General features: G+C 41.9%; 1 protein-coding gene across 2 annotated transcripts; it reads right to left on the bottom strand.

Annotated features, from left to right (window-relative positions):
* Positions 1–4,471: 4,471 nt before the first annotated feature.
* Positions 4,472–13,763, bottom strand: angptl1b (angiopoietin-like 1b). Of its 2 annotated transcripts, XM_079820563.1 has the most exons (6): positions 13,641–13,697; positions 13,237–13,279; positions 10,795–11,594; positions 9,720–9,913; positions 6,838–7,108; positions 4,478–5,479 (listed from the first exon to the last, which is right to left on the bottom strand). In XM_079820563.1, the coding sequence occupies exons 3-6, from the start codon at positions 11,561–11,563 to the stop codon at positions 5,292–5,294; spliced, it is 1,422 nt and encodes a 473-aa protein (XP_079676689.1). In that variant the 5' UTR covers positions 11,564–11,594; positions 13,237–13,279; positions 13,641–13,697; the 3' UTR covers positions 4,478–5,291. The 2 variants fall into 2 exon arrangements, with proteins under 2 accessions (XP_079676688.1, XP_079676689.1); XM_079820562.1 differs by lacking the exon at positions 13,237–13,279 and having other exon boundaries at positions 4,472–5,479; positions 13,641–13,763.
* Positions 13,764–14,557: the final 794 nt, after the last annotated feature.

Raw genomic sequence — 14,557 nt, 5'->3', positions numbered from 1 at the left:
CTTTTTACTTTTGTCAATATAATATGCTGGAGTAAATAATTCATGTTTCTCTGTAAGAGTATAAAATTATGTTGGATGAATCTGTGGTTCAAAGAGGATTTGTGAATTGGCAGTGAAGTGGCGTAACTGACGCTGGTAGGTCACATGATAATGACAACATGTATGTAGTATGTCCAAATTACATTACTACACACATTCATACAATATAGGAAAGTTTTTAGTGGTTGCAAAGTAAGTCTCAAAGTAAGTCTCAAGAAAGTATATAATTTCGAACAAAGCCTATGTCTTTATAAGTGAGTCATTGAATTGTTCACTCAACCAATTAATTCAGAAACACTGATTTATTCAGAAACTAAACACTACTACGTTGCAACTATATGTGAATTATCACAATGGAAATTACACTTGTATTTAAATCAATATTATGTGTGTTACATGTTCCTTTTGTCACAGTTACATGTGGTAAATCCAACAAAGATGTGTGATGCAAAATAACTGATACAAAGTGACTTTATTCAACACAGGAAATCTACACATCAAACATTGATGACACCGAACAATGAACTGAGGGAACTAAGGGTATATATACACAGAGAATGTTCATTAATGAAAAAAAGTAACAGGTGAGAACTGATTAGTAACTATAGAAACCAACAACAATGAACTAGAACTCAGGTAAAATAGAGACAGCATGTGATCAACTAAACAGGACATGATAATGAAACTAATTAAAACTAAGCAAAAGAGGGGCCTGAGGAAGACACGACCTTGCAGGGATTGGCAGAGGGATACCCCATGGAGGAGACAATGGAGGGAGGAGCCAGAGGATGCAAAGCCAAAGCAGAGTCAGTGGGATTGAAAACTGAGGAGGAGCTGGAGGAAAGGAGGAGCCCGACAGAGCCGAAGGGATGGAGGAACAAGGCGCAGGCAGAGGCCTGGAAGTCCATGGTGGAGGAATAACATTCACTGACCAAGGCGTGAGGGACCTCGGTGTAGCCGGAAGGATGACGGTCTCAGCGACAGGAGTGCAGGAGGCGCTCCAATCCACACTGTCAAACTCCACTAATATTCCCTCGCTGATGGACTCTGATGCCAGCTCACACACCTGGTCAGGCTCCATGATGGGCTCATGCTCAGGGACGATACTGGCTTCATGCAAACATTCTGGCTCTTGTTTCGAGACAGACTCAGAGTCTGCGGTGGGCTCTGGTTGCTGTTCCATTGTGGACATGACTGAAGGCTGGGTTGGCTCTGGCTCAGTAGTGGATTCAGAGCCAGTGATCCTCCTCGGTGAGGCAGATGGTAAGTGGGGATCCACAATTCACCAGTACCTACTCCACATACTGTTTGAAGCTCCCCCGAGGACCAGCTAGTTGAGACCGGTATGGTAAAAAATGCTGCGCGAGTACATCAGATCTAAAAAGTCCCTCATATGGTCCTCAAGGGAGCAATCTCCTTGCTCTAGCAGGAGCTGGCAGACAGCTGGTATATACATTATTTTTTATTTGTTTCTTTTAATCCTTTGTACTCTATATGAGGGTTTGATGTTCTGTTGCATGTGGTAAATCTGACAAGGTGACCAATCTCTAGTATTGGTATTTCTGCAGGACAGCGTAAATTAACAATCAAATGTAAAGGGTCAATATAAAAAGAAATGCACACACATAAACACCACATGAGTGTGGATTATCATCTAGTAAGTGACACAAAGCAAGCACAAATTTTACAATCCAATGCAGAAAATGATGACGAAGGGAGGAGCCAGAGGACACAGAGCCAAAGCAGTGCCAGGACGAAGGCCCATGGCAGAACCAATGTTGGGAGGAGCCAGGCTGGAGGCATATGCCTGACCAACAGAGATAATTGCGGGAGACGGATGGAAGGCCTGGGCAACACTGGAGGACTAAGAGGTCTAGGTGGAGCCGCGGTGACAAGTGGCTAAGGTGGAGTCAGGGTGCAGGAGGACCAAGTGGAGACCCAGTGGGAGCGAGGACTGAGGAGGAGCCCAATGGGGCCGAAGGGGTAGTGGATCGAGGCACGGGGCCCGGAAGGTCATGGTGGAGGAAAAGTGATGGCTGACCAAGGCAAGGCTGGAAGAATGAGGGAGCCCGGTGGAGCCAGAAGGACGACAATCTCAGGTGGAGAAGAGGGAGCGAGGGGCCAAGGTGGAGCCGACTGGCCATGGTGGAGTACATGGCTTGGAGGCATGAGGTGGAGTACAGGGATCCTTGGACAGAGGTGGAGACGACGCCTCGAATATATATTTTCTAATTGAATAGTCCATTTAGAAAACATGAATTACTGTGATGTGATCTTCCTGAGAGGAAGAATGGAAGGACATTTGACTGTTTTCTATACTATTGCCATCAGATATAAAAAGCTTTATGATGTCAGTTCAGAAGTGAGCTTACTTAATAATCATCTCCTCATTTATGTGTTGAATTAATACACTTCTGCTTGGACTTTCCGGCTTCTAAAGTCTCCAGAGAGACCATGAAGCTTTCCACGGCATCGCTCAGCTCTCCATGTTCAGTTCTTTTTTACACAGAAGAGAGTCAGAATGGCGCTCTTCAGACCATTTAGTCTTGTGTGGTTTCTGCATGTGTGCCAAAGATGTCACCTTCATCCCACAAGCACCTACTGAGAGACAGCAGTCACAGCGTCTGGTCAAACTTGCTCAACCGCCAGTCAGATTTCAGCCTCGGCTCGAACTATGCCAGCGCTGAAAGAAGGGTTTTCCTTCACCCAGAGGAGAGTTTCTGGAAACACTGGATCACACTGGCTCCCTGTGTGCTGGAGGCTCAACACGTTTATGTTAATTTGAGGTTTGCATTTATGCATGTGGACGCTCTGAGTGTATATATGACTGTGAGCATCACTTATATGCTACATGCAGACAGGATAATCATTCAGATGTACAATAGTGTCACATGTGAAGAACATCTGACTGTGGTACAAAATCCAGACTGTTATGTTGTCCTTAGATCATGTGTGTTGTTGAGAAGAGTGAACTGCTGCTTTACAACGTGATCAGACGCACCATTTTCACCTGCTGGGCCAGAAAAAAGTTGAGAAAAAAACCCAAACAAACACATATTGAAGGAGGAACTAGAGTCACATCTACAGAACATAAGATCAGGAGCAACTCTTTACACACAAGACAGGAATAAAACACCTAGAAACACCATAAAAACACACTGCATATTCAGCACCCAGAGCTCCATCTGGTCTTTCTTTTAAGTAAAAAAAAAAAAAAAAAGAACATATAAACCCTATTGCGGGATTTTGGTCACCATTTATATTGCAATAAACACTCTATAAAGGCGTGTTGAAGTTTTCATGGTGGCATGTTATTAGTTTCTTGGCTGTTTCTTTGTCCATTTGATTGTCAGTTTGAGAACAAGCTGTTAAAATGCTTAAGTTTCATTCTGTTTAAAGTATCTTTACTTTTTCCACATTTTCTGTGATTTTAAATTAGCTGTGATGGACTGGCCATCCATCCGTCCAGGGTGTTTCCCCATCGCCTGAGATGCTGGGATGGATATACTTTAAATCTGTCATCTTTCTATAAGTTAAAACCTTTGATGGCACATATTATTGCTCCTTCTTCATGTGATTGTGAAACATTCCTCACATTGAGAATAACGCAAGTCTGGATCCTTCACAGTGCTTTTCATTGCTTCAGGTTTCCTGCCAAGCTATTAAGAGTTTCTTTGCAAAAATGAATGAAAAAGAATGGCAAGTTTCAATCAAAAGCCTTTTGTACTGTATGATTATGGCAGCAATGAAACCATCTCTCGGTCATGTTCTGCATTCATCAATGTCTGCGTTGAAAAGTACAGACACTATGACAATATGATAAAGAGAGCGATGTTTCATGAGCAGGCAAAGCACAGGTCTTTTAGATGTCATGTTGCTTTTGCAACAATAACATTATCCACACTGTTTGCATTTGTGAAGTATGGAAGCTTAAAAATATGATTAAAAAAATACGGTAATTGAGTTTTTTACCTTATCCTACCTTCCTACCTATAATGATGTTTTTTTTCTCACAATTCTGAGAAAAAAGTCTGAATTGTGAGATAAAAAAAAATTACCTTTTTTGTTTTTATTCCATGGCTGTGTTTCAGGGATCAGACATCTTTCATGATTATTCACCAAGAGTTAGTCAACTACAGTTACATGTATTGATGAAGCAGACTCTAAAGTGGGTTAAAGTGCTGCACAGGGAACATGAGCATTAGCCAGTAGCTGGACTGATGGAGGAAAAGAAAAACACACAACAACCACAGACATTTGGCCAGTTTCCATCCCAGCGGTTCCTCTTACCCATTTTCCCCTGTGGCGTCTTGATCTCAGCAATATGTTTCTCATTGTGCTTCTGTGCTTGCTCTGTTCTTCTGCTCCTTACGCCTATAAAGCCACCAAAATAACCTCTGATTCCTCCAGACTGGAGATATGAGACGGGAGAAACCGGCATGCAGACAGCTTTATTTCACGTATATGTGTATTAAAGCACATGTCTGGAAGTTTCCAGAATCTCTGTGTTTGATCAGAATGAACAGTACGATACAATGCTGATGGCAGAAAGGAACGTCAAGACACATGAATTATGATGTGTTTTGAAATCAAGGGTAACCTAGCCGACAAAACTGTTCTAAGAACATTTTGCTAGCATTCCCATCGAGGTATTAAAACGTTATTTCTGAATGTTCTCTGAACGCTCAAAACGTCCAGGTTTTAAATGTTTTAAAAACAGTTTTCTCTTAGTTATGCAAACGTTAAGGGAACATTCCTTTTTTTATCATACTTCAAACATGATGGGAATGTTACTTTTGAATGCTCTCTGAACGTTCTGAAACAAGCAGTAACATTTAAAAAACGTTAGACGAATGGCCAACTAAAACTTTTCAGAAAAAAAGTTCCATGAATGATGAAAATAATGTTTTTGTGCTACTGCTAACATTTTGAGAACATTATTAAAGGCCAGATAACTTTGAACAAACTATTAACGTTACTGTAAGAATGTTTGTTCGTAACTTTGAGAAAACCCTCACAATTGTCACAGATGTTAGAAATCTCTTTTCTTTTATTTAAATTTAATTACAAAATTGAGATGATATTCTTTCATCTTGCCTGTCTCTCTGTCACATAACTTGCAAAACAAGTTGACTCCAAACTTTACTAATACAAACTGGTGAAAACCTGAAGCATAAGAACATTGATTTCCATGGTTGAACCCTGATGAAGTTGAAGAATGACCTGTGTGAGACCAGTGATCCGCTCATGCGTCAGTCAATGGGCCTGATCATCATACGCACAGACTTCATGGAGTAAAAACCCCCTCCATAATCGGCCCAGAAGATGCCATCCTGAAACCTGCTGCGATACACTCCTCCTGAATACCACACGCCGTTCAGATTGGTCTGACCGCAGGCGTTGTACCACCAGCCGCCTTTGTGGAAATTAGCACAGTTCCCTGAAAGACAATTAACAGCCATAATCAATGAGGCAAACAGCACCGTCTAAATGTCAAATGGATTGTTGATGTCAGCATCGGTGTGGGCATTTCACTCATAAATGTGCTTTAGGCCCAATCCCATTTCTACCCCTTAGCCCTTCTCTTTCCCCTACCCCTTCGTTTTGCGCGTTCACGTGAAGGGGTAGGGGTGTCTCGATTCTTTTTTGGCTGGAGTGGTAGGGGTAAGGGGAAGGGCCAGATAGCCCTTCAAATGAAGATTTTTCAGGACCACACTTCGAACGAAGGGGTATGAGGAGTTTCACTCCACCGACTACCGTGCTGCTAGAATGTGTGTGTGTTGCCACTCGGGATCGATCACTTGTGTGTCGCCTGGCTGCCCGTTTCTCCGTAGCTTGCTAAACGCACTATTTGGGTGATTTGAACATATTAATAATAGTTTAAAAATATATATCTGGTCATCCTTCATAACGCAGTCGATATTTACATCACATATCGTCTGTAAACTCTCGCGTTACCAAGGCAACGACTGACTTGAAGTATAACGTATGAACATTGTCGCGGCACCAAAGTAGAAAAACGAAACCATATCCGTACCGGTCGGCTCGGATCAGCACGGAATGGAACGGTTAATAAACAATGAGAACAGTTTGGTCCAATGGAAATGTGGCTTCACTAGTCTTGTATGTTCTGTATCATTCTGTATCATCTTAGGAAACTCTGGCTCATATGTTTTTGAACTGAAAACGAGCGGCATTTTATTAAGTCCAAATACAGCGCAAAACTCTGTTGGGAGTGAGTAATTTGTTAAACGTGCTCGCGCCTGATTTCTGTTAGATATAGCCTATGCACTTCATTGCTGTTCATACTGGTTAAATGTCACAGGATTTTATAATAAAAGAAACGGGGTATGATGATGTGTAATGGTATAGTAGTGGTGTCCCATTTCTTAGGGGAATATTTTCACCCCTACTCCTTGGCACTCTGTTTCAAGGGGCAAGGGGAACAGGTAGGTGTGGGGGTAGGGGAAGGCGAAAGGGTATAAAATAGAATTGGGATTGGGCCTTAGTCTCGCTTGAATCTTAAAATGACTATTAGGCTTCACAAATATGTACAAGTGAAGGCCACGATACCAGAGGGCCACACCCAGCTAACAGGGAAACGAGTCTTGATTTAAGAGCGTTTAGATATTTGTACTGGAAAACAAAAATACTGAGGAACGTATATTAACATATTAACATAATTTTTTTATCCTTAACCCATGGCGTTCAAATGTACTAACCATCTGAACAGCCTAGATCTGATTGAGCCAGGGTTTATAATGACACATTATTAGCATGTCTCGTGTGTGAAAGTACCTGAGAAGGCGTCGTTGTCGTGGTCCAGCGTGGTGAACTGTTTGCCGTTGTTGCTGGTTAATGAGTCACCAGCATTGCCCTGGTACGTTCCCAGACGCAGACGGTACGACTGACTCTCTGGTTCCAGGTGGAAGCTGCTGTATGCTGCGTAAATCTTTTTATCCATCCAGTCCTCCAGCTCTACCAGCAGCTTGTAGTCCTCCTGCTTGCCCAGGTTGTAGATGTTTTCCAGACCCAGCCAGTGTTCGCCATCCACGTTGCCAAAGCCTTTCTGGAGGAAAAGGAAAAGAGAGCTGAAGACGTCCAATCACTGGACGCTGTTTTAATTACCGTCCCATTGGCCTTTGAAACACTGGAAAGGCTTCTTTGAACAACTGGGCTTAGCTGATGATGGATGTTTAAGATATCACCAGACTTTACACTGCTGATTTCAGCACATACTGTGGCGTATTATTATTTCATGAAGTGAATAAGCATGCACGAGTTCAGTTACAACTCAAACACACCTGAAGCAGCTCATCAAGCGCTTTGGCTTCACTGGAAAGTGTGTTACCTTGAGGTTTAAGAGACTTCACTGTGTGTATGTGGGGCTTAAGACGAAAGGACTGCTGACACATGGGCATGAGCGCAATCAAAACAAACGGACATGAGCGATTCTGGGAACGAGATTCAGGTGTTTATCTTTAATGATAGCATATGCCTCTCTAAGAAACGCTCTGATTCTCTGACAGACTCTAATGATCGTGTGAATCGCAGCTCAGAAAGATGTGATCCAGTTCAAACAATTATTATTTTCTGTATAGCTTTACCAATATACTCAAAAGACATGCACTGTTATACTGGAGCCCCTCCTTCTGAAAAGCATAATGTGCTCTGGAGCAGTGTGTTGTGATTGGTCAAGTGTGTTTGGGAAATGTCCCGCCCCTTACCATAACCGCCAGTTTCAACACACTACTACAACCCCAAATCAGAAAAAGTTGGGACGGTGTGGAAAACGCAAAAAAAAAAAAAAAGAAGAGATTTCTAAATTTACTTTGACTTGTATTTCATTGCAGACAATATGAACACAAAATATTTCATGTTTTGTCTGGTCAACTTCATGTCATTTGTAAATATGCATCCTTTCCTGTCATTCAGACCTGCAACACATTTAAAAAAAAGTTGGGACAGTAAAGCTTTTACCACTTTGTAATGTTGCCATTCCTTTTCACAACACTAAAAGACATTTAGGGACTGAAGACACCAAGTGATGAAGTGTTTCAGGTGTAATTTTGTCCCATTCTTCCTGCAAACAAGTCTTAAGGTGGGCAACAGTACGGGGTCTTCGTTGTCGCATTTTGAAGCGCACATTCTCTATTGGAGACAGGTCGGGACTGCAGGCAGGCCAGTCAAGTACCCGTACCCTCTTCCTCCGCAGCCAGGACTTTGTAATGTGTGCAGAATGTGGTTTTGCATTGTCTTGTTGAAATATGCATGGACGTCCCTGGAAAAGATGTCTTCTTGAAGGCAGCATATTATGCTCCAAAATCTCTATGTACTTTTCAGCATTAATGGTGCCTCCACAGAAGTGCAAGTTACCTTTGCCAAGGGCACTGACACAACCCCATACCATGACAGACCCTGGCTTTTGGACTTGTTGCTGGTAACAGTCTGGATGATCCTTTTCTTCTTTGGTCCGGAGCACACAGCGTCCATTCCTCCCAAAAAATACCTCAAATACTGATTCATCTGACCACAGTACACGTTTCCACTGTGTGATGGTCCATCCCAGATGCCTCCGAGCCCAGAGAAGTCGACGGCGCTTCTGGACACTGTTAACATAGGGCTTCCTTTTGGCACAGTACAGTTTTAACTGGCATTTGTGGATGTAACCACGTGTTGTGGTACTTGACAAAGGTTTGCCAAAGTAGTCCTGAACCCATGTGGTGATATCGCTTATAGATGAATGACGATTCTTGATGCAGTGCCGCCTGAGGGATCGGAGATCACGGTTGTTCAGCTTAGGCTTGCGCCCTTGTCCTTTACGCACTGAAATTCCTCCAGATTCCTTGAATCTTTTAATTATGTTATGCACTGTTGAATGTGAAATATCCAAATCTCTTCCTATCTTTCTTTGAGGAACATTGTTTTTAAACATTTCAATAATTTTCTCACGTATTTGTTGGCAAACTGGCGATCCTCGGCCCATCTTTGCTCCTAAAGGATTAGACCTTTCTTGGATGCTGCTTTGTACCAAATCATAATTACAATCACCTGTTGACATCACCTGTTTCAAATCACATCATTTTTTAACCATTTTACCTCATTACGAGCCCTAAATTGCTCCTGTCCCAACTTTTTTTTAAATGTGTTGCAGGTCTGAATGACAGGAAAGGATGCATATTTACAAATGACATGAAGTTGACCAGACAAAACGTGAAATTTTTTGTGTTCATATTGTCTGCAATGATATACAAGTCAAAGTAAATTTAGAAATCACTTCTTTTTTTTTTTTTGCGTTTTCCATACTGTCCCAACTTTTTCTGATTTGGGGTTGTAAATAACTCAATTATTTAAATGAGGAATATTGTGACGTGTTGGTTCCCAGAAGAAAACTCAAGACTACAATTGAGGCTTTTCAGGAAGTTCAGAAACAGTGACACTGATATAGATAACAATTCCCACTGGAGGGACTTTGGAAACCTTTTTCATGCTCAAACAGCAACATTACACACTGAAGAAAGATGAACATGAGAAAAAACAGAATATGACCTCTTTAATATTAATTACCAGTGTTGTTAGCACTGAAGGGTCTCCACCTCTAGTTTTGTAATCCTGGACAATTTATTCGTTACAGCATCATTCAAAAGAGCGTTTCATTGGTGAATTGGCCATCGCTATACCTTATAGCTGTCCCAGTTTCTGAAGAAGTTGACAGATCCGTCCTTCCTCCTCTGGATAAGCGTCCAGCCGCCTCTGTCTACATCATGCTCACACCAGGCCTGTACAGGCGTCTCCGTCCCATCCGGCTTTAGCAGGTACATCCCGCTGGTGGTATGTCCAGCCTGCATCACCTGAAAACAGTCCCGGAACGGACCTTGGGAGACCAGAACACACAAATGAGTGCTGATGAAGAAGGAAGGAGTGGAAATAATGCTTTTCACTACTGACAGTAATCTCCATCTGTACTGTTGTACTTTTCAGACTGTCCTTTTGGTTCTCTGTAGATTACCAAATACAGCTTAACGTGCCTAAGGATAACAGCTAACAAGAGAGTGAACTAGTTCAGTTTTCTAGATCGAGTCATAGTCTGCATATGCCTATTGTTTAAATGGTTTTATTGGGTCTGATTAGGCTTTGGTACATTTTATATTGCACAGTTCTGATATGCTTGATTTACATTCATGCATTTGGCAGACTCTTTTACCTAAAGCAACATGCATTGCATTCAGATTAATTTGATCGGTTATTAGTAAGACGTGCACTATTACTATATGATTGGGAGAAAATACATGGGCAATATTGCAAAATAAGTCCCGCCTTACAAAATAAAATAGCCAAACACTGATTGGTAAAGTCTTTAGCAGCTTTTCCACTGTCAGGCCAGTCTGAGCTAGGGCTTTCAATGTGTCGGGCTGGACTAATATCCTCAGACCAGTAGCACCAAGCCCAAAACCACACTGCGTTTCCAGAAGCTCCGCAACGCTTCATTAAAACCCACCCGTAACACACCTCTCTGCATCAACATCACACAAACCATAATTTCACCAACAGATGGAAGTTTGATCAGAAATCACAGGAGGAGTCTCTCTGCAAGCGCACTACACTCACAACCAAATCAATCCAAAATCAAATCCAATCAGAATAGCGTGTGTGTCTTTGCTGGTTATGGGTGCCTTGGAAATGTCGAGTGTGTGTTGGCTGACCGAGATGCTGCATGTGTTTTGCTGTGTGATAAGCTCATTAGTGATGTGTTACCCTCCTGACTGACGTTGGCCTGATGAGTTGGCCTGGGACTCCTGCCCTCTGTAACGGGCCAGCCGGGGCTCCTCTGGATCTCATTGGAGAAGCGTGGCACGTACACTGGGATGTTCTCCGGGACCACCTGCACAAGAGGCGGAGGCAGCGGCTCCCGTCTGTGATTTCCATACACCCGCAGACATCGCTCTTCCAGAGCGGCGATCAGCAGCGACTGGTTATTGACCAGCGCAGCCAGCGTGGAGAATCGCAGCTCCAGCTCACGGTAGAGGCCGGACAACCGCAGCGCCTCAGCCGTGCCATTCAGGATCCGTCCCTCCAGCTGTGCCAACTCCAGAGAATTATCCCGCTTACGGATGATTTCGTGCAGCAGCTGCATGTACAGCTGGGTGACGCGGGAGTTCATGTTGCGTGACTCTTTACGCAAAAGTTTCATTTCGTTGACCATGTTTCCATCCACATCCACGATCAACCGAAGTGTGTCCATTTCACGTCTCTGCTTGGTCAAGATCTCACGGACATCGGCTACGTCTGTCTGCGTCACGCGCTCTTTATCGGGCAGAGACACGCCTTGGCTGGCACAGATCGGCCCTGTGATCTTCTGCTCCGGGACCAAGAACGTGTAAGAGCACTTTTTCTGGGCCCCATCGGCTGCATCTTCTGCATACCTCCTCTTTCGGCTCAGGACTGGCCCCCTGGATGCACCCTTGCTCCGCTCACACGTGAGGACGCAGAGAAAAGCGCAAAAGATCCAGGCGTGAGGACTCATCGCAGCAGAGCAGGAGATCCGACGATCAACCCTGGGGCAAAAACACAACAGAGTCACACATACTGCACAGAAGGAAGCTCATGTGGATGAATGATGGCAGAATACAGTGTTTGAGGGTTTCTGTGCACACTATATTCTGTGAGGAGCGTTTAGCCATCACACGACAGCTCACGGTCAGGTGAGTTTGCTTTCCATCTTATTAGTGACCCAGTTTTCCCTTCTCTGCTCATGAAAGGTTTGGTTTCTCTTAAGAAACCCAGTGACTCCTTCAGCGTAGGTAGTGTATCGGTGTCATTCATAGTGGAAACACATCTATAATTTGTAAGGTTTTAGTGCTGCATGCTGCTTCATTTTTACTTACTTTCTAAATGTCAGTGATGTTTTATGAATTAATTGGTTTGAGTAGGGTAAACTTAAACATTCATGAGTATTTAGAACTTTCTTTTTCTTTTGAGTTCACAAAACCGACACATCTCAAGTAATCTGAATTGTTTCATTGTTTTGAGTTTTATGAACTTAAATGTAATCAAAACTGAGCTGTTTGAATTTCTATTTCCCAGCATGCTTTGCCATGACACTCAGCGAGAGTAAATGCTAAAATGAAGTGTTATATAATGTTTTTTTTTTGTGTGTGTGCAAGTTTACAGTTAAGTGGGAGATTTAGTAGTGTTTAATGTTACCTGTAGTTATTAGTAGTTCTCTGGGAGGTGTGAAAAAAATGTTTTAGTTATTGATTGATTAGTTAATAGTGAACTACCTCAATCAACTAGCATTCTTACTTACTAATTTGTTATTCAGAGTTTCTTGTAAGTTAATAGTAGTTAATAGAGTGTTAAAAGTGCATTACTCATTTTCTACAGTGTAATTATTCATCAATGACGGAACAGTGTTCTAAAGTGTTACCCAATGCATTTGTCATGAGCAGAACTGCAGCCTTAAATAGAGCCTGGCACGACTGATGAGTTCAGTCACAATAATACAGACTCTTATTCCAGCGGTTTGGTGAAAACACTCAGGACTGGCTGTTTCAGTATTTTCCATCACGAACACTGCTTTGGAAGTGTGTGCTCTTTCACAATGTCCAGAACACACAACGAGGGAGGAAAGGGATCTGTTGCCATCCCGAGTCAAAGAAAATAAGTTAGGTCATATTTTCTGCGGATCTTCTCTATGTAGTTTTCTGTCCTGTCATAGGGATGTAAAAGTTTCAACAGCACAATCATTTCAGATGCTTTGGAACTCAGTTGCTGCTGAATTAAAGAAGCACTTAAAAATAAATCCACATTGGTGAATAATAGGACATTTTGGCTTGTATGGATGCAGCGGCTCTGGATATATGGATATTATAAAACTATGATCCTAATTATTCACACAATTGACCATGAACACAATGACAACATTTTAAAAGACAAACTGTAAGGATATGGAAAATTAACTATGATTCTACCAAAAAAGACTTTCAGACGTTTTGCATTTCACCAATAAATTCAACAATACTAGTAATTCTGCATTAAACATTTGCAGATTTGTCAGGAGTGAACTACTGTACTCTACATTTACAGCCATAAAGCAAGTTCATCTGAACATGCAAATGTAAGTTTGTCTGATGAGAAACATGCAAATCTTATTCATGCGTTAGCAGACTCAAAACCAGGATGGAAAAAGTTACTCACAGTAACTATTTGACAGCTAGATGAAAAATCTGCAAAGTTTTCGCTGGAAAAAATTAAAGCCATTTGGATAAAGTTACGTCCATCTGAAGCCGGTTCAAGGCTTGTTTTTAAACACACCCCAGGTGAAAAATACATACTATTAAATGCATTATAAATGTACTTGAGTATGTTTTAGTACAATACAAATATACTATAATGCATTTTTAATACATTTAATAGTACGTCTTTTTCACCTGGGACACAAGAACCATAAGTCACAACTTCACTGTCATGCACTCCAAAATGAATAAAAGCTTGTAAATTAGTAAATGATTTTAAATGTCTTTGTCCATAACAAAAACAACAGAATTATCAACAGACTGTCAGAGAGTAAAAGCAGAAGAAATCAAGCTATGGTTACTGACCTCTGCGTTCCTTCTGTCAGGACTGACGATCCTCCGTCTACTGGAGTTTCTCCTTCTGCAGATTAGCGGCAGACTCCAGCTCTTATGCTTTGTGTGTGTGTGTGTGTGTGTGTGTGTGTGTGTGGCTCACCTCTGTGAAATCACACCACTGACAAGAATCTGCCCTGAAAAGTGAGAAAGAAACTGATGCATTACGCCTAGTCAATGAAAACATGTTTCTGCCAAAAAAGTAAAAGGTAATTGTGACTTTTTGTCAAATTTAACTGTATTGCACAATTCCAAGTTTGTACCTAAACATGTCTGAATGTCTGAATTGCGAGAAGAAAGTCGGAATATTATTAAATGAGGTTTCTGTTTTAGCTGTGTCAGTTAGTTTTCTTTGTTCCTGTCCATTAGTTGTAATGGTTTCTAGAATGTTGTCATTTGTTTCCATAGTTCCTCATTTTTTTATTGATTAACTCCACCTGTTCCTTGTTTTATTCCTTCACTTAAGGTGCATTCATGTCAACTTATAAAAATCATTTACGTCCTCAAAGAGCACGTAATTACAGCTTTTAAGATGGGAATTGTTTGAGAGCTTCTACTGTAGCTACCACAGGACTTCTGTACCACCTGAGCGCTGCAGATTAATTTAGTTGTTGATAGTAGTGCCATAGAAATGCATAATTCCCAGTCCAAGGACTTGAACAGCTCAGATTATAACGTCACGTGTTGTCATCTTTAGACTATGGTAATCAGGGCCGGCCCAAGCCCTTATGGGGCCCCAAGCAGAATTTTATTTGCGGGCCCCTCTGTGCCACCAATACCATTGACTATTGTCAATTCTTGATAATTCGCACACCCAGTATAAATTGTATTAGTTGTAGCTGTGTTGCTTAAATCATGTCTGCCTGTCATGTTTTTACCCTTATACGGTT

The sequence above is a fragment of the Gobio gobio genome (assembly GCF_949357685.1).
Source record: "Gobio gobio genome assembly, chromosome: 6".
NCBI classification, from domain to species: domain Eukaryota; kingdom Metazoa; phylum Chordata; class Actinopteri; order Cypriniformes; family Gobionidae; genus Gobio; species Gobio gobio.
This window is presented reverse-complemented; position numbering and strand designations above follow the sequence as displayed.